The following is a 24,449-nucleotide window of genomic DNA, read 5'->3' as shown; positions in this document are numbered from 1 at the left end:
GGCCACTTGTTAGCATTTAAGACCCCAGACGCCTCATTTCAAAGTGGGATGCAGAACGTTTTCATAATAGAATTATTTTGCCAATTGACTTAGAAGTCTCCTTAAGCCATAGTCCCCAAACCCCAGCCCTTGCTCCGCTGACCTTTGAAGCATGCAGTTTATCCTGGAAACTTCTTTGCTTTTGGTCCAGTCCAGTTGAGCTGTCCTTCCGTGTATTGAGTATTGTCCTTCCCTTCACCTAAAGTCGTTCTTATCTACTAACTAATCAGTAAGTAACCCTCTCCCACCCTCCCTCCCTCCCCCCCCCCGTAACCACAAAAGTATGTGTTCTTCTCAGTTTATACTATTTCTCAAGATCTTATAATAGTGGTCTTATACAATATTTGTCCTTTTGCCTCGGACTAATTTCACTCAGCATAATGCCTTCCAGGTTCCTCCATGTTATGAAATGTTTCACAGATTCGTCACTGTTCTTTATGGATGCATAGTATTCCATTGTGTGAATATACCACAATTTATTTAACCATTCATCCATTGATGGACACCTTCGTTGCTTCCAGCTTTTTGCTATTGTAAACAGAGCTGCAATAAACATGGGTGTGCATATATATGTTCGTGTAAAGGCTCTTATTTCTGTACGGTATATTCCGAGGAGTGGGATTTCTGGGTTGGATGGTAGTTCTATTTCTAACTTTTTAAGAAAACGCCAGATAGATTTCCAAAGTGGCTGTACCATTTTACAATCCCACCAGCAGTGTCTAAAAGTTCCAATCTCTCCACAGCCTCTCCAACATTTATTATTTTGTGTTTTTTGGATTAATGCCAGCCTTGTTGGAGTGAGATGGAATCTCATTGTAGTTTTAATTTGCATTTCTCTAATGGCTAATGATCGAGAGCATTTTCTCATGTATCTGTTGGCTGCCTGAATATCTTCTTTAGTGAAGTGCGTGTTCATATCCTTTGCCCACTTCTTGATTGGGTTGTTTGTCTTTTTGTGGTTGAGTTTTAACAGAATCATATAGATTTTAGAGATCAGGCGCTGGTCGGAGAAGTCATAGCTGAAAATTCTTTCCCAATCTGTAGGTGGTCTTTTTACTCTATTGGTGAAGTCTTTAGATGAGCATAGGTGTTTGATTTTTAGGAGGTCCCAGTTATCTGGTTTCTCTTCGTCATTTTTGGTAATGTTTTGTATTCTGTTTATGCCTTGTATTAGGGCTCCTAAGGTTGTCCCTATTTTTTCTTCCATGATCTTTATCGTTTTAGTCTTTATTTTCAGGTCTTTGATCCACTTGGAGTTAGTTTTTGTGCATGGTGTGAGGTATGGGTCCTGTTTCATTTTTTTGCAAATGGATATCCAGTTATGCCAGGACCATTTGTTAAAAATACTACTTTTCCCCAGTTAACTGACACGGGGCCTTTGTCAAATATCATCTGCTCATATGTGGATGGATTTGTATCTGGGTTCTCAATTCTGTTCCATTGGTCTATGTGCCTGTTGTTGTACCAGTACCAGGCTGTTTTGACTACTGTGGCTGCATAATATGTTCTAAAATCAGGTAGAGTGAGGCCTCCCACTTTCTTCTTCTTTTTCAGTAATGCTTTACTTATCTGAGGCTTCTTTCCCTTCCATATGAAGTTGGTGATTTGTTTCTCTATCACATTAAAAAATGTCATTGGAATTTGGATCGGAAGTGCATTGTATGTATAGATGGCTTTAGGTAGAATAGACATTTTTACTATGTTAAGTCTTCCTATCCATGAGCAAGGTATGTTTTTCCACTTAAGCAGGTCCTTTTTAGTTTCTTGCACTAGTACTTTGTAGTTTTCTTTGTATAGGTCTTTTACATCTTTGGAAGATTTATTCCTAAGTATTTTATCTTCTTGGGGGCTACTGTGAATAGTATTGATTTGGTTATTTCCTCTTCGATGTTCTTTTTGTTGATGTAGAGGAATCCAACTGATTTTTCTATGTTTATCTTTTATCCTGATGCTCTGCTGAACTCTTGTATTAGTTTCAGTAGTTTTCTGGAGGATTCCTTAGGGTTTTCTGTGTATAAGATCATGTCATCTGCAAATAGAGATAATTTTACTTCCTCCTTGCCAATCGGGATGCCCTTTATTTCTTTGTCTAGGCTAATTGCTCTGGCTAGGACCTCTAGCACAATGTTGAATAAGAGCGGTGATAAAGGGCATCCTTGTCTGGTTCCCGTTCTCAGGGGAAATGCTTTCAGGCTCTCTCCATTTAGAGTGATGTTGGTTGTTGGCTTTGTACAGATGCCCTTTATTATGTTGAGGAATTTTCCTTCAATTCCAGTTTTGCTGAGAGTTTTTATCATGAATGGTCGTTGGACTTTGTCAAATGCCTTTTCTGCATCAATTGATAAGATCATGTGGTTTTTATCTTTTGTTTTATTTATATGGTGGATTACATTAACGGTTTTTCTAATATTAAACCAGCCTTGCATAAAAAACCTGGTATAAATCCCACTTGGTCGTGGTGGATTATTTTTTTGATATGTTGTTGAATTCTGTAGGCTAGAATTTTGTTGAGGATTTTTGCATCCATGTTCATGAGGGATATAGGTCTGTAATTTTCTTTTTTTTATGATGTCTTTACCTGGTTTTCGCATCAGGGATGTGGTGGCTTCATAGAATGAGTTAGGTAGTATTCCATCATTTTCTATGCTTTGAAATACCTTTAGTAGTAGTGGTGTTAACTCTTCTCTGAAAGTTTGGTAGAACTCTGCAGTAAAGCCGTCTGGGCCAGGGCTTTTTTTTGTTGGGAGTTTTTTGATTACCGTTTCAATCTGTTTTTTTGTTATGGGTCTATTTAGTTGTTCTACTTCTGATTGTGTTAGTTTAGGTAGGTAGTGTTTTTCTAGGAATTCATCCATTTCTTCTAGGTTTGCAAATTTGTTAGAGTACAATTTTTCATAATAATCTGATATGATTCTTTTAATTTCAGATGGGTCTGTTGTGATGTGGCCCATCTCGTCTCTTATTCGGGTTATTTGTTTCCTTTCCTGTTTTTCTTTAGTCAGTCTGGCCAATGTTTATCAATTTTGTTAATTTTTTCAAAGAACCAGCTTTTTGCTCTGTTAATTCTTTCAATTGTTTTTCTGTTCTCTAATTCATTTAGTTCAGCTCTAATTTTTATTATTTGTTTTCTTCTGGTGCCTGATGGATTCTTTTGTTGCTCAGTTTCTATTTGTTCAAGTTGTAGGGACAGTTCTCTGATTTTGGCTCTTTCTTCTTTTTCTATGTGTGCATTTATCGATATAAATTGACCTCTGAGCACTGCTTTTGCTGTGTCCCAGAGGTTTTGATAGGAAGTGTTTTCATTCTCGTTGCATTCTATGAATTTCTTTATTCCCTCCTTAATGTCTTCTATAACCCAGTCTTTTCTGAGCAGGCTATTGTTCATTTTCCAAGTATTTGATTTCTTTTCCCTAATTTTTCTGTTATTGATTTCCACTTTTATGGTCTTGTGGTCTGAGAAAATGCTTTGTAATATTTCGATGTTTTGGATTCTGCAAAGGTTTGTTTTATGACCTAATATGTGGTCTATACTAGAGAATGTTCCATGTGCGCTAGAAAAAAAAAGTATACTTTGCAGCAGTTGGGTGGAGTGTTCTGTATAAGTCTATGAGGCCAAGTTAGTTGATTGTGGCAATTAGGTCTTCCATGTCACTATTGAGCTTCTTACTGGAAGTCCTGTCCTTCTCCAAAAGTGGTGTGTTGAAGTCTCCTACTATAATTGTGGAGGTGTCTATCTCACTTTTCGGTTTTGTTTAAGTTTGTTTTATGTATCTTGCAGCCCTGTCATTGGGTGCATAAATATTTAATACGGTTATATCTTCCTGGTAAATTGTCCCTTTAATCATTATGTAGTGTCCTTCTTTATCCTTTGTGGTGGATTTAACTTTAAAAGTCTTTTTTGTCAGAAATTAATATTGCTACTCCTGCTGTTTTCTGCTTGTTGTTTGCTTGAGATATTTTTTTTCCATCCTTTGAGTTTTAGTTTGTTTGTGTCTCTAAGTCTAAGGTGTGTCTCTTGTAGGCAGCATATAGACGGATCATGTTTCTTTACCCAGTCTGAGACTCTCTGTCTCTTTATTGGTGCATTTAGTCCATTTACTTTCAGCGTAATTGTAGATAAGTATGTTTTTAGTGCTGTCATTTTGCTGCCTTTTTATGTGTGTTGTTGACAATTTCATTTTTCCACTTACGTTTTTGTGCTGAGACATTTTTCTTTGTAAATTGTGTGTTCCTCATTTTCATAGTATTTGACTTTATGTTTGCTGAGTCGTTATGTTTTTCTTGGTTTTTATGAGTTATGGAGTTGTTATACCTCTCTGTGGTTACCTTAATATTTACCCCTATTTTTCTAAGTAAAAACCTAACTTGTATTGTCCTATATCGCCTTGTTTTCCTCTCCATATGGCAGTTCTATGCCACCTGTATTTAGTCCCTCTTTTTGATTATTGTGATCTTTTACATATTGACTTCAATGATTCCCTGTTTTGAGCGTTTTTTTTCTTTTTAAAATTAATCTTAATTTGTTTTTGTGATTCCCCTATTTGAGTTGATATCAGAATGTTCTGTTCTGTGACCTTGTGTTGTGCTGGTATCTGATATTACTGGTTTTCTGACCAAACAATTTCCTTTAGTATTTCTTGTAGCTTTGGTTTGGTTTCTGCAAATTCTCTAAGCTTGTGTTTATCTGTAAATGTCTTAATTTCGCCTTCATATTTCAGAGAGAGTTTTGCTGGATATATGATCCTTGGCTGGCGGTTTTTCTCCTTCAGTGCTCTATATATGTCATCCCATTGCCTTCTTGACTGCATGGTTTCTGCTGAGTAGTCTGAACTTATTCTTATTGATTCTCCTTTGTAGGAGACCTTTCTTTTATCCCTGGCTGCTTTTGAAATTTTCTCTTTATCTTTGGTTTTGGCAAGTTTGATGATAGTATGTCTTGGTGATTTTCTTTTTGGATCAGTCTTAAATGGGGTTCGATGAGCATCTTGGATAGATATCCTTTCATCTTTCATGATGTCAGGGAAGTTTTCTGCCAACAGATCTTCATCTATTCTCTCTGTGTTTTCTGTTATCCCTCCCTGGTCTGGGACTCCGATCACACGCAAGTTATTCTTCTTGATAGAGTCCCACATGATTCTTAGGGTTTCTTCATTTTTTTTTTAATTTTTTTATCGAATTTTTTTTCAGCTATATTGGTGTCAATTCCCTTGTCCTCCAGATCCCCCACCCTGCATTCCAGTTGCTTGAATCTGCTCCTCTGACTTCCTATAAAAAAATTGAGTTGTCTAATTCTGTAATTTTACTGTTAATCTTTTGGATTTCTGAATGCTGTCTCTCTATAGATTCTTGCAGCTTATTAATTTTTCCACTCTGTTCTTGAATAATCTTTTTGAGTTCTTCAACTGCTTTATCAGCGTGTTCCCTGGCTTTTTCTGTAGATTGCCTGATTTCATTTCTGAGGTCATCCCTGATATCTTGAAGCATTCTGTAAATTAGCTTTTTATATTCTGCATCTGGCAATTCCAGGATTGTATCTTCATTTGGGAAAGATTTTGATTCTTTAGTTTGGGGAGTTGTAGAAGCAATCATGGTCTGCTTCTTTATGTGGTTTGATATCGACTGCTGTCTCCGAGCCATCTCTAAGATATTGTAGTGATTTATTCTATATTTGCTCACTGAGTCTTACCTTGTTTTGTTTTCTTTCAATATACGTAGATGGGCTACTAGGTTGCGCTGTCTTGATTGCTGTAGCCCTTGAATCACTTATGCCCTATTACCAGCTGGTTTGGGCTGTTACCAGATATATAAGCCTAAGAGTCCATTCACTATTCTTGAGTAGAATCTGATTTGGGGTCATCAAGTGTGTGGTGCAGACTGTCACCTATCCACCTAGAGAAGTAGTGGTGATAGCTGTGTGCACCAGATTCTAGTAGCAGCAGGGGTTCACACTCTGGGGGGTGCAGGATACTGACAGGTTTCCCCTGAGTGCCAGTGAGGTAGGTGTGTCTGTATTCCTACAGCATTTGGTGGGTGGGCTCTGCAGCTGTACCTTAGGCCCCCAATGCAAGTACCTCTACAGATTGGTAGGTGTCACCCTCCTTAGACCCCTAAGGCCGGAGGCTAGGTTGTCTGGGGGGAGCTTCAGGCCCTCAGTTCCCCTGGGAAAATTGTCTTTCCAGTAATCCGCTAAAACAATTACAGTCAGATCCCTATCAGAATTGCCTTTGCATTATAATAGCCACCTTGTTCCCTGTAGGGATGAAAGCCCAAGACTGTGGATCACATATATTTGGCTGGAGCTGGTTCTGTGTTTTTAGTGCAATTAGGGAAGGATTTTTGGTCCCTGGGTTTTTTGTAGCTGCTTCTCTCAGGCCAGGAGAATGGGTTAGGAAAAGACCAAAAAGAAAAAAAGAAAGAAAAACCACAGGGCACTTCACTCTCTGGCTCAGGAAATTCCAATGTTCATGAAGCCGCCTGGGAAGGGAAGGGAAGGGTTCAGATAAATAGGAGAGAGTAGCACCCCGGAATATAGACAAAGTTACTTATCTTGCTTGGGATGACTGTTTTAGCTGAGATTCCCGAGGGGTTTGTTGACTGTGTGCACTGGCTGGGTAGAGATTGCCCCCTGAGGGTCAGGCCTGCATCCTGTGCTTGTGCTGTCTCAGAAGCTGTGGTCAATTCCTCCGCTCCCAGTCCAAAGCCCAGCGCCAAGGTTCCCCAGCTGGGACGCCGCACTCCAGGCTCCAAAACCAGTCGCTGCTCCTGGTGACTTCTCCTCCTGTCAGCCGCATCACTGCACTGCCTGCGTGCACTGGCTGGGCTTCCCCCAGCGTCGCTTCTGGGGGCTAGGGCTGCAACCCGTGTTCGCACCATCTCAGAAAGCCGTGCACACCTCCACTGTGCCCAGTCCAAAGCCCAGCACCAACGTTTTCTGACTGGGACGCTGGCTCCAGGCTCCAAAAGCAGTCGTTGCTTCCCCGTGGTTGTTCGTTCTCAGTCTCTGTCACTCAGATCAACTCTTTAGATCTGTGTTTGATGGTCAGGGTTTGTAGATTGTCATGTATATGATCGATTCACTTGTTTTTCTGGGTCTTTGTTGCAAGAGGGATCCAAGGTAGCTTCTACCTAGTCAGCCATCTTGGCCCCTCCTCCCACAATGGATCATTTTTATGTGGCCTTTCTAGCCGAGGTCTTGTAACTCCCACCAAATGATTGGTGGGGCTATGCAAATAAAGTGCTTGTGGCCCACCAGGAGGATCGGACAGCTTGCCAATAATGAAATAAGGTGCATGGCAGCCTTGTGGGTGGGGGTGGGATCATGCAAATAAGTGCATGGAACACTAACCAGGGGATTGGTCAGTTTTGCCATCCCACTAGGCTTGAAATGAGCTACCCCAGAGGCAGAAAGGGGGGAACCTCACTACTACCAAGAAGAAGAGACAGGAGCTGAGCACATCCTTTGGACCTGAGGTCCCCACACTGAGAACTTGTTAGATCCAGGAGACAGAAAGTGAGAGAGCTGTAACACTGGAACATCACGAGACTTCAAGAAGCTGGTGCAAGACAGCACAGTGAGCTTCCCAGCCCACGGAGCAAGGCAGTTACAGTGGGCCTGCTAACCCGCAGAACAAGAGAGCTGAGAGCCTTCAGGCAGGAGTCTTCCTGGTGGAGTGGCATGCCTCCAGGCACTTGTCTTTGGAGCTAGGCTTGCTGACCCACAGAGCAAGATAGTTGAGCTCCTTCAGGCTGAGGCTTACTGGTGGAGTGGGGTGCCCCAGGCACTTATTGGCAGAGCTAAAGAGCTTTGAAAAACTTGCCCAAGCAGGGCAGAGGCTGGTCCAGCCCAAGTCTCCTAAGAGGCCCTAGAGGCTGAGGGCTGAGAAGGTGAGGACCAGGGAGAGGCCTGCCTGTAGGCACAGTCGAGAAGCTGTCCTGACAGAAGAACTGTATCCTGATCCTGAATTCTAGCCTGTTACTTCCCTAATAAACCCCATAATGAGTATTGTCTGTGAGTTTTGTGTGGCCTTTGTAATGAATTATCGAACCCAGCAGAGAAGTAGAGTGTCGTGTGGATGGATAGTTTCAGAACTGCTAAAAAGGTTGGAGAGGGAAGGTATGCCCGACCTCCGCTTCATAGGAATCTGCCTTGGGCTGCTGCTGATGGTGATTCTCTCCCTTGTGAAGTTAGAGGAGGTCAGACACTGCCGCCAGCCATTTTACGGTTGGCGCCATTTTGTTTTACAATTTAAAAGTCAGGAGAGTTCACATAAACCCAGGTTTCCAGAGTCTCTTGAAAAACTAGAACATCCGGCAGTACTGAGTCCAACTTCCTTGGCAACAACCAGTTGGAGCTGGCATCACCTCTCTGTCTAGAGGGGACATGTGGTCTCCAGCTCCCTATAGACCCATCACTCCACCTTCTCCCTGAAATGTTCCCTTACTTGTCTATTTCTGCTATGAGCAGGTATCCTTGACCATGAGTAGGTCCCCAAGAAGTTGGCGGGGGGGACATTGGGGGAGTGAGCTTGTGTTGCATGAGAGATCAGTCCCTGTGGTATAAGGTACAAAATTGTTGGTGCTTACCACAGTTTAGATTCTGAATAGCTTTTCATAGGCTCACAGCAACACCACCCAAGTGGCTGCTCACACTGTCTGTTAGCGGTGGCCAGAGTTGACGTGTGAACAGACTCTGGATCTAGATTGCAAAGGCTGCATTCTGCCATTTACTAGCTCTGTGGGTATGAGAAGGAAACCCTGATGGCGTAGTGGTTAAGAGCTACCGCTGCGAACCAAAAGGTCGGCAGTTCAAATCCACCAGGCGCTCTTTGGAAACTCTATGGGACAGTTCTACTCTGTTCTGTAGGTTCCCTACGAGTCAGAATCTACTCAACAGCAGCAGGTTTTTTTTTGTTGTTGTTGTTTTGGGGGAGGTATGAGAAAATTCCAAGCACTGTGCCCCTGTCTCCTTACTTTTTAAAGTAGGAAGAATAATAGCATCTACTGATAGGGCTGTTGTGGAGGTTAATTTAGTTAATATTTGAACAGTGTTTAGAACAGTGCCTGGCACTTGGCAGTACACAGCGAAGATCATCATTATTGTTGTTGACATTGTTAGCACTGTCAACCTTCATTGTTCACAGACTCCATATTTGTGAATATGGACCATTTCAAACCACTTATTTGTAACCCTATAATCCATACATGGTCACCTTTGTGGTCATTTGTGGACATGGTTTGAGTGGCGAAAAATCTGAGTCACCCGATATGCACGTTGCGTGAAGGTGATGCTCTGCCTTCTTGTTTCAGCTCTCACAGTGTAAACAATTGTCCTTCTCGTGGTCTATTTAGTGCCAACGTTGTTGCACTTTTGTGCTTTTTGTTGGTGCTTTTGTTTTTTAAAACACCCCAGGAGTAGTGCTGAAGTTCTGTCTGGTGTTCCTCCGCACAAGAAGGCTGCCATGTGCCTTAGGGAGACCACATGAGTGTTAGATAAGCTTCCTTCAGGCACTAGTTATAATGCCGTGAGTCTTGAGTGCTGTGTTAATGAGTCAGCGATATATATTAAATAAGGCGTCTTTAAATAGAAACACCAAAACAAGGTTTTGTATTGATAAAACCCTTTGCTGTCAAACGGATTCTGACTCATAGCAACCCTATAGGATAGAGTTGAAATGCCACATAGGGTTTCCAGGGAGCGGCTGGTGAATTTGAATTTGAACCTTTTGCTTAGCAGCCAAGCTCTTAACCACTGGGCCACCCAGGGTTCCTGTGTATTGACAGGTTGACAAGAATGTTGTGGCCAGAGGCTAATAGAAAGCTAACCCTGTATTTCCCCTGGAACCATGGTCCTAGAGTTGCTAATGCAGTGTTCGTAGTGACTTTATAGAACATAACTACCACGAACAACAAGAATCAACTGTAGTTTGATTCAACTTTGAATCAGCTGTAATTTGCCCAAACTTTGAAAGATCTTAAGATGTTTGGAGGTAGGAAGAGCTCTGTACCAAGAAAGAAGCCTTCCTAGCTTCTAGCCTGGCTCTACCCCATCAGCTGTACGAGCTGGACAGCACCCCTTCCTCTTCTGCACAGTAAAGGGGTTAAACTCACCCTTCACCCCCCACTCCCACCCCCTGCAGCACGAGCCACTTTTCCAGTTGGCCCAGGCAGACTCAGAGCTCAGCAGGCTCTGCAAGCAACTTGAAGATGCCTGGTTAGAGTTTTCACTCTGTCGAAGACCCCAAAGCAGGTTCTTTTGGGGACCTAAACTTAAAACTTACGTCATTCAGTCAAGATAATAAAATAGACTTGATACTTTCAAATACACTGTGGATTTACTGGGCTAAAAAAAAAATAATCACAATTCCACTGAGATTGGAAGGGATCCATGAGTACCTAAGAGTCTTCCTCAAATATTAGAAGGGCTTGCTCCACATGGGCTTAGGGGATTGGATGGATGAGATCAGGACAACAGGTAAAATCTAGAGAAAAACACTTTAATTCAAGTGTTTGTCTCTGAGCTTGATGCTGTTTTATGATAAATGACTGGTGAGATGCTTAATTGTTTTTACACATAAGTAGAAAAGAGAGAAGAACTTTTTAAGATGGAATTTTAAAAGCTGATGAAATTACAATCATTAAGCTGATCGTACAGGTAATTTGCCTTCATTACCACCCCTACCTGAAATCAATGTCACCATACAATTGTGCTCGGCGTTGTTGATTAAGTAGCATGACATAAAATGTAAGCATGAAATAATAATTTATATATAGAAAGCAAGAAGACTTCACTTACCTGAAGGAGGCTCAATGACAGTAAGGTTAACAGCGGCAGACTTGTGAACGTCCAGGCCCTTCAAATTAGCCACACAAGTTAAAGTCCCATCGCCTTGTGGCGTGAGAGTGAGGATGCTGACTGCACTTTGAAGGTCGTCAGGCTCGGGGAAGGAGTAATAGCTGGAATGGCTTACGGGAACACCGATCTCCCAAGCAATGTCTGGGAGTGGAAGCCAGCCCACTGCGCGACAAGTAACGTTACAGGGCTCATCCTCAGTGACTACGAGACTACTGGGAATGAGCAACGTTCCCATAACTAAAGAAGAAAAAAGAGAAACATTCTGAGGAAGTGACAATGCCCTTCAGTTCCAGGTTTTTTGTTTTTTTTTTTAAAGTTTTGCTTCAAATCGCATTTCGTGAGAGACACGTTCCCAGGTTGAACGAGGCTGTGGCTGTCATTGGGAAGCCTTAACCTGGGTTTTATCTGTGTCTTTATTTACACCTGCTAACTTTCCTGGAGAAGGTGAGGACACTCACCAGAAAGTATGTAATTACTGAAAAAATGAATGAGTAAAAATCTGGAGCCGGGGAAGATAACTGATATGTGAAAAAGAATGAGGAAGTAGATACCTTTGTGGCTACACAATCCCTGACGCAGACGAGCAGATTTTCTTGGACTGCCCTAGCAGCCCAACCTTTCTGTTCTTTTCAAAGTAAGGAGAATGCATTCCAGAACCTGGCGGGAAGCAATCTTCTCCAGGCATTTAGTTAAACCAGTGGCCACGGAGTCAACTCTGACTCAGGGTGACCCCACGTATGTCAGAGTAGAACTGCGTTCTGTAGGGTTTTCAATGGCGGATTTTTCACAAGTAGATTGCCAGGACTTTCCTCTGGGTGAACTTGAACCTCCAACCTTCCAGTTAGCAGCTGAGCAAGTTAACAGTTTGCACCACCCAGGAGCATTTGGTTAGTCAGATTTGTCTGTCTCTCTGTCTATTTATTCATCTGTCTATCTGTTTATTTATTGGGTCACACATTTTTAAACATAACTTCCTGCAGTGATGTCTTACGATTTTTTTTCTAGTTACAAATTAAATCAAAATCAAATCTACTTACAGAAATAACTAAGCCGAATCATATCTTAGTCAGATAAATTATTTGTAAGTTTTTATTAAGGACCCACGCATATTTCAGAGTTCACACTATAAACTGCCCATCTGAAAAGAACCCTTTTTGTGACCAGTAATCCTAAAATAACCTGGGGGTTGGTCCTGGTAAAGACACAGATGTAGAGAAACATACATTGAAATCTTTGAAAGCTTCCTGTTATGTAATATAATGGAAAGAACACTGGACAAAGAATCAAATAATCTTTCAGTCCTGACTCTGCCACCAAATTGCCATTACTTTGGGGAAGCCACTGGAAATTTCTCTCTCTCAGTTTTCCACCTGTCAAGTGAGATAACTGACTAAATCAGTGATGCTAAAACGTTATAGTTTCAGGACGTCTTTACACTCTTAACAATCACTGAAGACCCCAAAGCTCTACTCTGGCCTATAGGGTCGCTGTGAGTCTGAATAGACTTGACGGCAACGTGTTCGGTTTTTTGAAGGTGGGCTTATATCTACCAATATGTACCCTATTTGAAATTAAAACTAAGAACTTTTTTAAATATTTACCTTTTTTAAAATATTTATTTAAAAACAGCAAGAATGACTCTACCATATGTTAACACAGGTACATATCTTTATGAAAAATATAAGTTTAAACCAAAAACTTTTAGTAAGAAGAGTGGCAATGTTATTTATGTGGGTTATGTCTACCCCTGGTGGTGCCATGGTTAAGACCTCGGCTGCTAACCAAAAGGTTGGCAGTTTGAATCCACCAGCCACTCCTTGGAAACCCTGTAGGGCTGTTCTACTCTGTCCTATAGGGTCAACTGTGAGTCAGAATAGACTTGACGGCAATGGGTTGGTTTTTTGGCGGAGGGCTTATACCAACCATATGTACCCTATCTGAAATTAAAACTAAGAACTTTAAATATTTACCTTTTTTTAAATATTTATTTAAAAACAGCGAGAATGACCCTACTACATGTTAACACAGGTACATTTTCTTTATGAAAAATAATTATAATTATAAAACAAAAACTTCTAGTAAGAAGAGCAGCAATGTTTTACAGTTATGCAAATCTCTTTCATGTCTGGCTGGATTCTCATATCTCTCTTCATTCAATCTGTTGCAATATATTCTTTTGTTTGAAGTACATAAAGAAACTACATGTCTGGAACAGTGAGGAATATTTAATAGCCTTTCAGCTACAAAAAAAAAAAAAAATCAAACCTATTGCCATCGAGTCAGTTGCAACTCATAGGGATTCTACAGGACAGAGTATAACTGCTCTGTAGGGTTTCCAAGGAGCAGCTGGTAGATTCGAACTGTCAACCTTTTGGTTAGCAGCCGTAGCTCTTAACCACTGATGGATATTCTTCTTTGATACTATACCAAAACTGGACAATTGGTGGTTTCTTAAAAGGTTAGTTGTACTGTGGAATCTGAAACTTTATCAAGGAGCTTTCATACTCTGTTACATTAAAATCACTGCTCAGTCTGAGAGCTTGAATGGCTCTCTTACACTTGCATGATTTTGTATCATTACACATCAGTCATTCAGAAAATGACGGAATCCACTGAGTTATGCGGACCTGCCCAATGTAGAGTAGAAAACTCCTCTGCGCACTCATGAGAATGAGAGTGAAAAAGGCCACTGATGCCTTAGTATTATTATGAAAACAGTTTTGACATAACAGACCATCCTGAAAGGGTCTGGAGGACACCCAGGAATCCCAGATGACACTGAACTAATCGGCTGTCATTAAGTTGACCCAGATTCATGGCGACCCCACGTGTGTCAGAGTAGAACTGCACTCCATAGGGTTTTCAGTGGTTGCTTTTTCAGATGTAGATTGCCAAGGCTTTCTTCCGAGGTGCCTCTGGGTGGACTCAAACCACCAACCTTTCCGTTAGCAGTCAGCCATGTTAACCATTTGCACCAGGGGCTCCATGCTGAGCTAGAGCATCTCTAACAGCTCTTCTGATTTTGAAGTGTTAGATTTCCAATTATTCCCTTCTAGAATATTCTCTTGGAATAAGGGAGATGTCTTTGCTAATTCAAGAACTACTATAAATGCAACAACGAATAGGGAAAGGGTTTATCCCTTAAGGTTAAAGGGTTTTGTGTTTGTTCGTAAGTTTGTTTTGATTTGTTTGTTTTGTCTGTCCATTCATTGTTTTGTTTTGTTTGATGGGGAGGTTTAAGAGGACAGAAGCAGAAGAATGGTACTGCCTCAGTTAATAGCAGCAAATCTTGAAGTCCTTGTGGCCCTCAAGGCACAGTAAGTCTAGAGTTTGATGTGTGATTAACGGGTGGATTGGACAATAAATGGACAAAAATGCAGCAACTGGAATCAGTTCCTTTTTGTGTGTGCAACTGGGATTCACCTTTTCCCCATTTGCTTTCACACAGGTTATCCCATAGCATGGCAAACACCTTATATAGAGGTAACAGCTAGGATTTTCACGTAGATTTTGGATGATTCAACTTGAAGTTATGTACACTCTCTTAATTTTGTTTGTTGAAACATTGGGGGAGGAATCAATCCTTGGATAATTCACTTTCAAAATAAATTGGGTATTTCCTCCTCTTTCCAGATTCTTTTTCCCTTGCCAGAGACCCTATTGTCCAGAGAACATTTGTTCCACTAAGAACAAAAGGCCATTCAGACCAAGAGAATCGGGATAAAATGGCCAGGGTTCTGCCCAGCTCTGTGAGTTCCTTCTGTGTGACCTTGGAGGAGTCTAACTTCCTTAAATGCTTGTTCCTTCATCTGTATAAAAGCGAAAGCTACAATAATTGCCGTTTATATAACAAGGCTGTTAGGGCTGCTCAGATGACTTCTTAGATTTATGGCTTTGGGAAAAGATGCTACAAAACCACATGGATTAACAAATTTGACGTGCTATAAGCGCAGCAATAAAGAGCCATGCCTCTGGCCTTGTGATTCCTTGACCCAGGCCTGCTCTCTCCACTCACCCTTTCTCGTCAGACTGAATAATCTATAATCTCAAATGGCACCTTCTCCATGGAGTCTCCCAAGGAGGCTTTCCTGGTTCTCTCATCTCCCTTCCCATTTTGAACCTGAGCTTGTCTTCCTTCCACTGCACTTGCCGGCATCTCATCGCACCACAATTATTTGTGTACTTGTCTTATCCACTCTTCTTGTAAATTTCTTGAGGTCAGGTACTGTGTCTTATTCTGTTCAACTTTAGAAAAAAAATGTGTGTCAGAGTAGGACTGTGCTCCATGAGGTTTTCAACGGCTGGCTTTTCTAAAGTAGACCACCAGGCCTTTCTCCCAAGGAGCCTCTAGGTGGACTTGAACCACCAACCATTGTACCACCCAGGGAATCCATTCATCTTTAAGTCCCCCTTCAATGCCTAACACAATGGCAGGCTCCTAGTGGGAACACACTAAATAATAGTGAATGACTATCTAGTAATTGCTATGAGCCAGGTGCTATTCTAAATAAAGGCTTTACATAGACCTACTCATTGGCTCCCACAACAGCCCTCTGATGAGGAAACTAGGGCACAAAGTCATTATGTAATCTGGCCAAGATCACATAAAAAATAAATAAATAAAGCTGAAACCTGACCCTGGGCAGTCAGGCTCCTGAGTCTGCCCCGTCAACCACTACACCACACTGACTCTCCAACCTAAGATGCAGTAAACTAAATTAGGCAAGTCTTTGGATTCTCAAAGCCATCCTCTCAGTCAATTTTTTTTTTTTTTTGATCATCATAATAAAACTTCCAGGTGGGCAGAGAAACCTTATCACCATTTTACTGATGAAGAAATTCAACCATCTCAGGGTACACCCAGGGAGTTAACTGATAAAAGCAAAGCCGGAACACATACCTTTGATTCTTTTTCCTGTGTTCTTTCCCTTATATGGCAAATGATTGTGATAAGAATCTGGCCGTGCAAAATTAGACCAATCATCCTAAGTGGTCACATAAAATCACTTATTTATAAAATATCACTCTACACTTACTTAAATCACACAGAATTAAAGACATGGAAAAGTAAAGATGTGTTAACTTTGCTGCATTTCTAGAATAAAAGCATAAAAAAGGCACCTAAAAGATGTAGACATGTATCTTTACCAAATGTTATCAAATTTGATTTGCTAGAGCCACAAATGCAGACAGAATCTGTGGGAGTTTCTCCCAGATGAGTAAATACATAGATATATTTTTAAAAATTCAAAGATGCACTTGATCTATGTAAAGAATGCCGACATAGAAACCAGAAGCTCTGTTAGCGTCAATGTACCTATCAATAATACATAAATATACTTTTAAAGTACAAAAAGTGATTAGGCTTTGATAAGAATGTTCAGAAACCTTGTAAAGAATTCCTTTATATAATTCCTTCATATATTTTTTTTTTCCCACTGTGTAACATGACCTTTGGTACCTCAATGTTATCATTAAAGATAAAAAAGTAAGTTATTCATTACTATAATTTTTGTATACCCGTTGCCTTTTGCCGTTGAGTCAATTCCAACTCACAGCGACCCTAGAGGACAGAGTAGAACAGCCCCACAGTGTTTCCAAGGAGTGGCTGGTGGATTCGAACTGCCGACCTTTTGGTTAACAGCCAAGCTCTTAACCACAGAGTCTTTGCTAGAAGATTTGGCATATTTGGTGAACACACACTTTTGATTATAGAAATCACCTTGGATGAGGGCAAGGTAGAGAAATAAGTTAGGGAAATTCAGCTAGGAAGAAGAAAGAGTTAAAGCGTGCTTCAAAAGTGATAAATAAGACAAACAAATACAGTCAAGTACAGTTTATGAAAAATTAGAGGAGTGATTGTCTACTCTATTTAAATCAAAGAATACCAGTTCCCATGGAGTCCACTCCAATTCACAGTGACCCCATGTGTGTCAGAGTACAGCTAGCTGTCCTCTTTAGGGTTTTCAGGACTGATTTCTCAGAAGCAGATCACCAGGTCTTTCTTCCAAAGCACATTTGGGTGGACTCCAACTTCTAACCTTTTGGTTAGCAGCCAAGTGTGTTAACCATTTGTACCACCCAGGGATTCCAAAGCAAAGAAAGTGACTGCAGTTGGTACCAGAAGAATTCCAGACACCTTTCCAGAAAAGGTATTAGATACTGAAATGGATTAGATGGGGAAGTGATAAAAATCCTTCTCTACAAGTCTTAATAATAGAAAAGGAAAGGAAAGGCTAGATGAAAGGATGGAAGCAAAGAAGAAAGAGAGGAAACAAACAACAGAGCAAGAAACATTGCTCAAGGCAGCATAATTCTAAGCGCAACACCAACTGAAGGATCCCAACCCACCACCCAGTGCCGTCCAGTCAATTTCGACTCATAGCGACCCTATAGGACAGAGTAGAACTGCCCATTAGAGTTTCCAAGGAGCACCTGTAACTGAAGGATAGATGATATATATCATCAGACACAACATGACATGAACTTCTGAAGTCCCTCCAGCCCTCCGACATCTAACACAATGGGCTTCAGGTGTCCCCACCCCTTTGCAGATCCACCCGTGTACACACCTTGGACTGAAAGATATGCAGAGCCATCCCGGTCACTGTTCTGAAGGCTGCATTTGATGTGGCCTGCATCACTGAGCTGCACGTCATGGATGATCATCTCTGAGACGAAGTTCCCGTCCACTTCGTAACTGGCAGAGGTGAAGCGGTTGTTTGTGATGATGGGCTCCTTGGGGGTGAGGCTCAGAACCACCGTGCCATTCAACGCCCACATGATGAGCATCCAGCCCTGCGACACGGAGCAGTTGAAGCGGGCCTCAGAGCCCTTGAGCACTGTTGCATTCTTGGGGCCTTCTACGATTTGATAGCTGGATCCAGAAGCTAGAAGGCAACCAACGTTTCAAGGCAATAAGTGAATGAATCTACATAAATCAACTGTACAGCTTAACCCTTCTGTGTTGACCAGCTGGTTCTCCCTGCAGGTCCATCCAATGACTCAGGCTCCACGTTTTACTGGTCCAACCCCAGGTCCCCCACCATAAGTAGATCACGAGTTTCCAGCAGACATCCAGCCACCGCCGTGTCATTCTTTCCTCTCCACTGTCTCGCTCCCCACCACCTGACTTATTGTTGCTATGATGCTGGAAGCTATGCCACCGTATTCCAAATACCAGCAGGGTCACATGGTAGACAGGTTTCAGCAGAGGTTCCAAACTAAGACAAACTAGGAAGAAAATCCTGGCAATCTACTTCTGAAAATCAGCCAATGAAAACCTTATAGTTCACAACAAAACAGTCCGACATATTCCACCCCCTAGGTTGGACGGCACTACACAAGAGCTGCTGACAATGAACTCAAACATTCCACTGACTGAATCGCATAATCAAAAGTGTGCCCCCAAATAACTACCTCCTCCCCTTTTACTTTCCCAACTTACACGTAAGGCAGGTTCGAACAGAATCTCATTACAGCCCTAAAGGTTTCTGGGGAGGTACCAAGCTGGTTCCACACATGAACTTTTCACCTGAGTACCCAGAATGCTCTGCCAGAACCCGTCAGTGGAGACAGTGAACAGTTGCACTGAACGGGGCCCGGGGCAAACAAGGCCACGTGGCAGCAGCCATCATCAAGAAGGGGGGCTGATCCAGTGTTTCTGACAGGCCGTGGTGGTTCAGAGGTAGAACTCTCACCTCTCGCAACGACGGGGGACCCTAGTTCGACTTCTGACCAACGCACCCTACACGAAGCCACCGCCCTTGTGTCAGTGGGGGCTTGTGTGTTGCTATGATGCTGACCAGATTTCAGTGGAACTTCCAGACTAAGATGGACTAGGAAGAAAAGTCTGGCAATCCACTTCTGAAAATCGGCCAGTGGAAACGCTATGGGTCACAAGAGCCAGAGTATAGGTGCCCCATGAGTTTGGAAACCCTGGTGGCGTAGTGGTTAGGAGCTACGGCTGCTAACCAAAAGGCCGGCGGTGTGAATCCACCAGGTGCTCCTTAGAAACTATATCGGGGCACTTCTACTCTGTCCTATAGGGTCTCTATGAGTAGGAATCGACTCGACGGCAACAGGTTTTTCAGGTTTATGGGTCAGGAGTCGACAGGAAGGCAGCTAACAACAACCATCCAGTGTTTGGGTAAACATGGTCACTAATTCGTTTTGCTTCCGGGCATAGGAGAGAAAACTCTAAACCAAAATACAACCCAGGCTGGGTCTTCTCCCTTACCCTTGCCCTTGGCCAAGTCTCTCTCAACCAATGAGCCCTTTGATCTGGGATTAAAAAAAAAAAAATCTGTGGAAGGGAGGTCACTCATGATTCCTCAGGGAGGCCACAGCCCCTGTGCCAAATCGGCTGTTCCTTTGAGTTCCGAACTGCACTTTTAGAAGAAGAGAGAAAGAAGAGAAGAAGCCAAATTTAACCCCGCAGGAAGGAGACCAAACCTGCTCTCATGCTCCATACAGTGATAACAACCTTCTCCCCCTTCTCCTTGCTACCAAACCAAACCCACTGCCATCAATTCCGACTCATAGTGACCCTATAGGACAGAGTAGAACTGCCCCGTAGGGTTTCCAAGGCTGTAATCTTTATGGAAGCAGACTGCCACAGCTTTCTCCCGCAGAGCAGCTGGAGGGTTCGAACCGCTGACTTTTCAATTAGTAGCCAAGTGCTTTAACTACTGTGCCACCAGAGCCCCTACAGGAGGATCAACCAGAGTTAGCGGACAAAACCCTGTGGGGCTGGGTAAGAGGAATACAGAGATGGGTGAGGTCCGGGCTTGCCAGCCGAGGCAACTTCAACATAATAAGCACACCCGCCTGAACCACAACGCCTTTCTCTGCTTTGTGAGGGGCCGTGAAACTATTTCACCTCTGAACACTACGCTCCAAAGCCAGTATTTATAACACCACAGACTGCACTGTGTGACTGAAGAGTCATAAAATGCATTCAGGCCCCTTACCTTACATGGTAGCTCCTATGCCAGCCATTGCTGGGGGCTGAGGCAGAGGAAGTAGCTCCTCCAAATGGAAACTCTTTAGTTTGAGTGTGACTTTCACCTTTAAATTAAACAAACCAAAAAAAAAACAGTTCCTGTGGAGTTGACTCCAATTCATGGCAACCCCTTGTGTGTCAGAGTAGAACTGTGCTCCATGTGGTTTCCCAAGGCTGATCTTTCAGAAGTAGATCACAAGGCCTTTCTTCCAAGGCACCTCCGGGTAGATTTGAACTGGCAGCCAAAGCACCAAATCCTAAGCCCTAAATTCCTCTGACAATGTTACCTGCAATCCTTGTTACAAGTGTAAGTAAACTTCCCTTCAGCTAAACCTAATGATTCAAAAGCTGTATTTCTGGTAATGTGAGGTCCTGGTATCTTATTCCTCTTGAAACTGTGTCATATCAGCTGGTGGCATGTGCAACCCTGCCCCACACAGAACAAATATGAGGTCATTGTAAATCAGGCCTTTAATCAAACAGTCAACTACCGCGGCCCAAAACCCTCTTTCTGCCTTGGCCCTTCTTTTTACTTTGCAGAACACAGAGACAAATCAAGGGCCACAGTGTTGGGAGAGATCAGTGTGTCCCCACCCTCTCCAACCAGGAACATTCCCGTGGCCACCAGCTACGGTGTCACCAGGTTCCAGCTTCTGCTATCTACAACGATTCCCTTGCAGGCATTATCCACTTGGAAGGGTGTTTTGTTTTGTTTTTTTTAACTGTGGTAAATCTGTAGCTAACAAATCATTTGCCATTTTAACAGTCTTCACGGGTACAATTTAGTGATATTCGTTGTTTTCACGATGTTGTACAACCATCACCATTATCCGTCTCCAACTTTCTCATCACCGTTAACAGAAGCTCAGTGTCCCCTAAGCGATGATGGTCCCTTTCCCCTCCCTCCTGGGTTGTATACATTCACCTGTTCTAGTTCATGCAAGCAGGATCATACACTATTTGTGCTTTTGAGCTGCCTTATTTCACTCAGCATGTTTTCAAGGTTCATCCACGTTGTGACACGCATCAGGATTTCATTTCTCTTTATGGCTGAGTAGTATCCCATTGTATGAATGTACCCCATTTTGTTTATCCATTCATCTACTGATGGGCATTTAGGTTGTTTCCACTTACAAGATTTTTAATCACATCAACACTCGCCAATTCCCAGGTCCACATCACCAGCCCTGCCCTCTGAACTTCTCCCCATACCTAAAGGTCCTGCTTCACCTGCATAAACAACTAGCTACCCTTCTACTTGCTCCATGCTAACGTCCACAAATTGAAATCACTCAGACAATAGCATTCTTGGCAACCCCCATGGCTCCTTTGATCTTCTCTAAATTGGCTCTAAACACAAATACCATTCTTCTGTGTTCTAAGCTCCCTGGAATAGCAGCTGGTTGTGTCCCTGGCGTGGGTGGCATGGAAGGTCTGCACCAACTGACCCTCTCGCCCCTTCTCTGGCTTTCCTCACTGTCTCTTGTAGAACCCTCACCTCTCCCATCTCCTAAAATTTATAATGAATAAAAAACAACCAAGTACCCTTCAGTCCACTCCAACTCATGGTGACCCCACGTGTGTCAGAGTAGAACTGTGCTCCACTGGGTTTTCAATGGCTGGTTTTTCGGAAGTAGATCGCCAGGCCTTTCTTCAGAGGATCCCTGGGTGGGCCCAAACCTCCAACATTTTGGTTAGCAATTGAGCATGTTAACCATTTGCACCACCCAGGGACTCCATATAATGAATAGAAAAACAGAAAATTAAAAGTTGGAAGGGAAAACTGGAAATAAATTTGGGGGGCCGAAGGCGAAAACTGCTTTTGATCTTGCAGCTTGGGAAGAAGGAAACAGAGTCAAAACACACTGGGTGTTGGGACCATGAGAAGGAAACTGAGAAGGGAGGGAGGGGTGCTGAGGCAGGCCTGAGCTGCCTACCAAGTCCTGCTGACGGCTGGAGCTACCACCTTCACCGCTGGCACCCTCACTGCACCCCACTGCCACCCAGACCTGCCCTCCAAACTGCATCCAGAGTGAGCTTCTCTATACACAAATCTGATCCAAGACCCTTCCCCACATCCCACCTCCACACCCCACACTTTGCTTAAAATATTTCAGTCATTTAAGATAAAGGCCAAATAATCTTTAACATTACTGTATCTTAAGAGTCTACTTCGGCTCACATCAGGGAGCCCTGGTGGCACAGTGGTTAAGTGCTAAGATCAGTGGTTCGAACCCACTCACTTCACAAGAAAAAGATGTGGGAGTCTGCTTGCATAAAGATTACAGCATTGGAAACCATATGAAGCAGTTCTACTCTGTCCTATAGGGTCACTAGGAGTGGGAATCGACTCAACAGCAGAGGTTTTTTTAGGCTTACTTCAGCTTCCTCTCCAGCTTCATGTTGCCCCACACACTGCCTCCCAGCCACTGCCTTTCCTAATTTCTCAAACTAGACAACTCTTTCGGTCTTCAAGTCCTTTGCCCAAGCAGGGACCCAGCCTCAGGTGCCCATCGAATTTACTACAATTAAGCCTCAGCTTCTAGAAGAGTTGCCTTCTCAGGGAAGCCTTCCCAGATCACGCTAAACCAAAAACCCATTGCCATCGAGTCGGACCACACTAAAATCAAAAACTTGTTGCCATTGAGTCAATTCCAACCCATAGTGACCATATAGGACTGAGTAGAACTGCCCCATAGAGTTTCCAAGGGTGGATTCAAACCACTGACCTTTTGGTTAGTAGCTGTAGCCTGTAGCTCTTAACCACCGCACCACTAGGGCTCCATTTAGGTTAAATTACCCTGTAACAGGCTCCCAAAACCTGTTTTTTGGTGCTTCTTTGAGGCAACTGTCACAGTGCTGATTATATACATATTTTTTTTTTCTATCAATAATGTCTGTCCCCCTACTAGGCTCTAAGCTCCTGCTGGCAGGGACTATGCCTGGTTTCACTCATCACTGTACCCTGGTGACTGCAAGGAAGTAGCACACATCAGGTCCTCAGTACATGTTTACAGAATGAATAAATACAGTGGCAGAGTTCTGTTGTTGTTGAGGAGGCCCTGGGTGGCACAAACAGTTAAGCACTCAACTACTAACCAAAAGGTTGTAGTTCAAACTCACCCAGAGGTACCTTGGAAGAAAGGCTGGTGATCTACTTCCAAAAAATCAGTCGTTGAAAACCCTGTAGAGCACGGTTCTGCTCTGACACACTTGGGGTTGCCATGAGTCTGAATCATCAACTCCATGGCAATGTATTTTTTTTTTTTCTTGGTTTGGAGTTCTGTTGTTGTTAGCTGCTGTCAAGTCAGACCTCAGTTCATGGTGATCCATGCACAATGGAACAAAACACTGCCCAATCTTATGCCATCCCCAGGATCAATTACACTTTGGACCCTTCTGACCTGAAGGGTTTTCATTGGCTGATTTTTGGAAGAAGATCACCAGGCCTTTCTTCCTGGTCTGTCTTAGTCTGAAAGCTCTGCTGAAACCTGCTCAGCATCACAGCACACTCGGGTCCCCACTGACAGACAAGTGGTGGCTGCATATAAGGTACGCCGGCCAGGAGCTGAACGGGCTGAGCAAGAATTCTACCACTGCCTTCTACACAATCCATTATTCCAGGTGCAAAGTATACTAAGTTACTGACCAGATCTAGGGAATGGATTGACGACTACTCATTTCAATCGCAATGCTTTAATCAATGATAAAAATACAAATCCTGCATAAAAGGAGTTTGTGTTCTCAAGGGGCAAGACAGACAACAAAATAAAAAAAATGAATCAGATAGTCTACGAGAAGGCAGCAAGAAGTATGGAGAAAAATAGAACAGAGAAGAGCATCTGCATGGGGGCATTGTGGTGGGGTGGGGTGGCCATCCTAGTAAAAGGGTGGTCAGGCCCAGCCCCCTGCAGAAGGTGCTCTATGAACATGAAGGAGGGGTGGCAGCAGGTATGTGGATATCAATGGGAAGAGCCTTCTCAGCAGAGGAAACAGCAGAGCAAAGGGGTGTGGGTGGGAGGAGCCCTTTGGGTGTACAGGCAGTCCCCAGGTTAAGAATGAGATCTGTTCCCAACTGTCCTTAAGTCGAATTTGTAAGCAAGTCACAACAGGTACATACGGTTCTTATTTAACATCAGTCAATCAAACGTTTGTCTTAATATGTAGTATATATTTTACCTTTCTGTGAAACATTATGGGGCAGTTCCACTCTGTCCTACAGGGTCTCTATGAGTCAGAATTGACCTGACGGCAATGGGTTTGGTTTTTGGTTTCTATGCATATACAGGCTCCGTTTATGAGTGTACATACGTATGTACATACGTCTTGGAAGACATCTATGCATATATGTACGTCTTGGAAGAAGTACAGCCAGAATGCTCCTCAGAAGCAAGGATGGCGAGACTAATCTCACATACTTTGAAGACGTTATCAGGAGGGATCAGTCCCTGGAGAAGGACATCATGCTTGGTAAAGTAGAGGGCTAAGGAAAAAGAGGAAGACCTTCAACCAGATGGATTGGCACAGTGGCTGCAAGAATGGGCTCAAGCGTAA

General features: G+C 42.8%; 1 protein-coding gene across 3 annotated transcripts in view; it reads right to left on the bottom strand.

Annotated features, from left to right (window-relative positions):
* The window catches only part of IGSF5 (immunoglobulin superfamily member 5), a 65,401-nt gene that overhangs the window by 31,931 nt on the left and 9,021 nt on the right, over window positions 1-24,449 (bottom strand). For all 3 annotated transcript variants that reach the window (XM_049874898.1, XM_049874901.1, XM_049874900.1), the window contains exons 3-4: window positions 17,464-17,781; window positions 10,832-11,128 (exon numbers count right to left, since the gene is read on the bottom strand). In XM_049874898.1, coding sequence (XP_049730855.1) covers window positions 10,832-11,128; window positions 17,464-17,781 — 615 coding nt within the window. The remainder of the gene's footprint in view (window positions 1-10,831; window positions 11,129-17,463; window positions 17,782-24,449) is intronic.

This window comes from Elephas maximus, chromosome 2 (assembly GCF_024166365.1).
Source record: "Elephas maximus indicus isolate mEleMax1 chromosome 2, mEleMax1 primary haplotype, whole genome shotgun sequence".
NCBI classification, from domain to species: domain Eukaryota; kingdom Metazoa; phylum Chordata; class Mammalia; order Proboscidea; family Elephantidae; genus Elephas; species Elephas maximus.
This window is presented reverse-complemented; position numbering and strand designations above follow the sequence as displayed.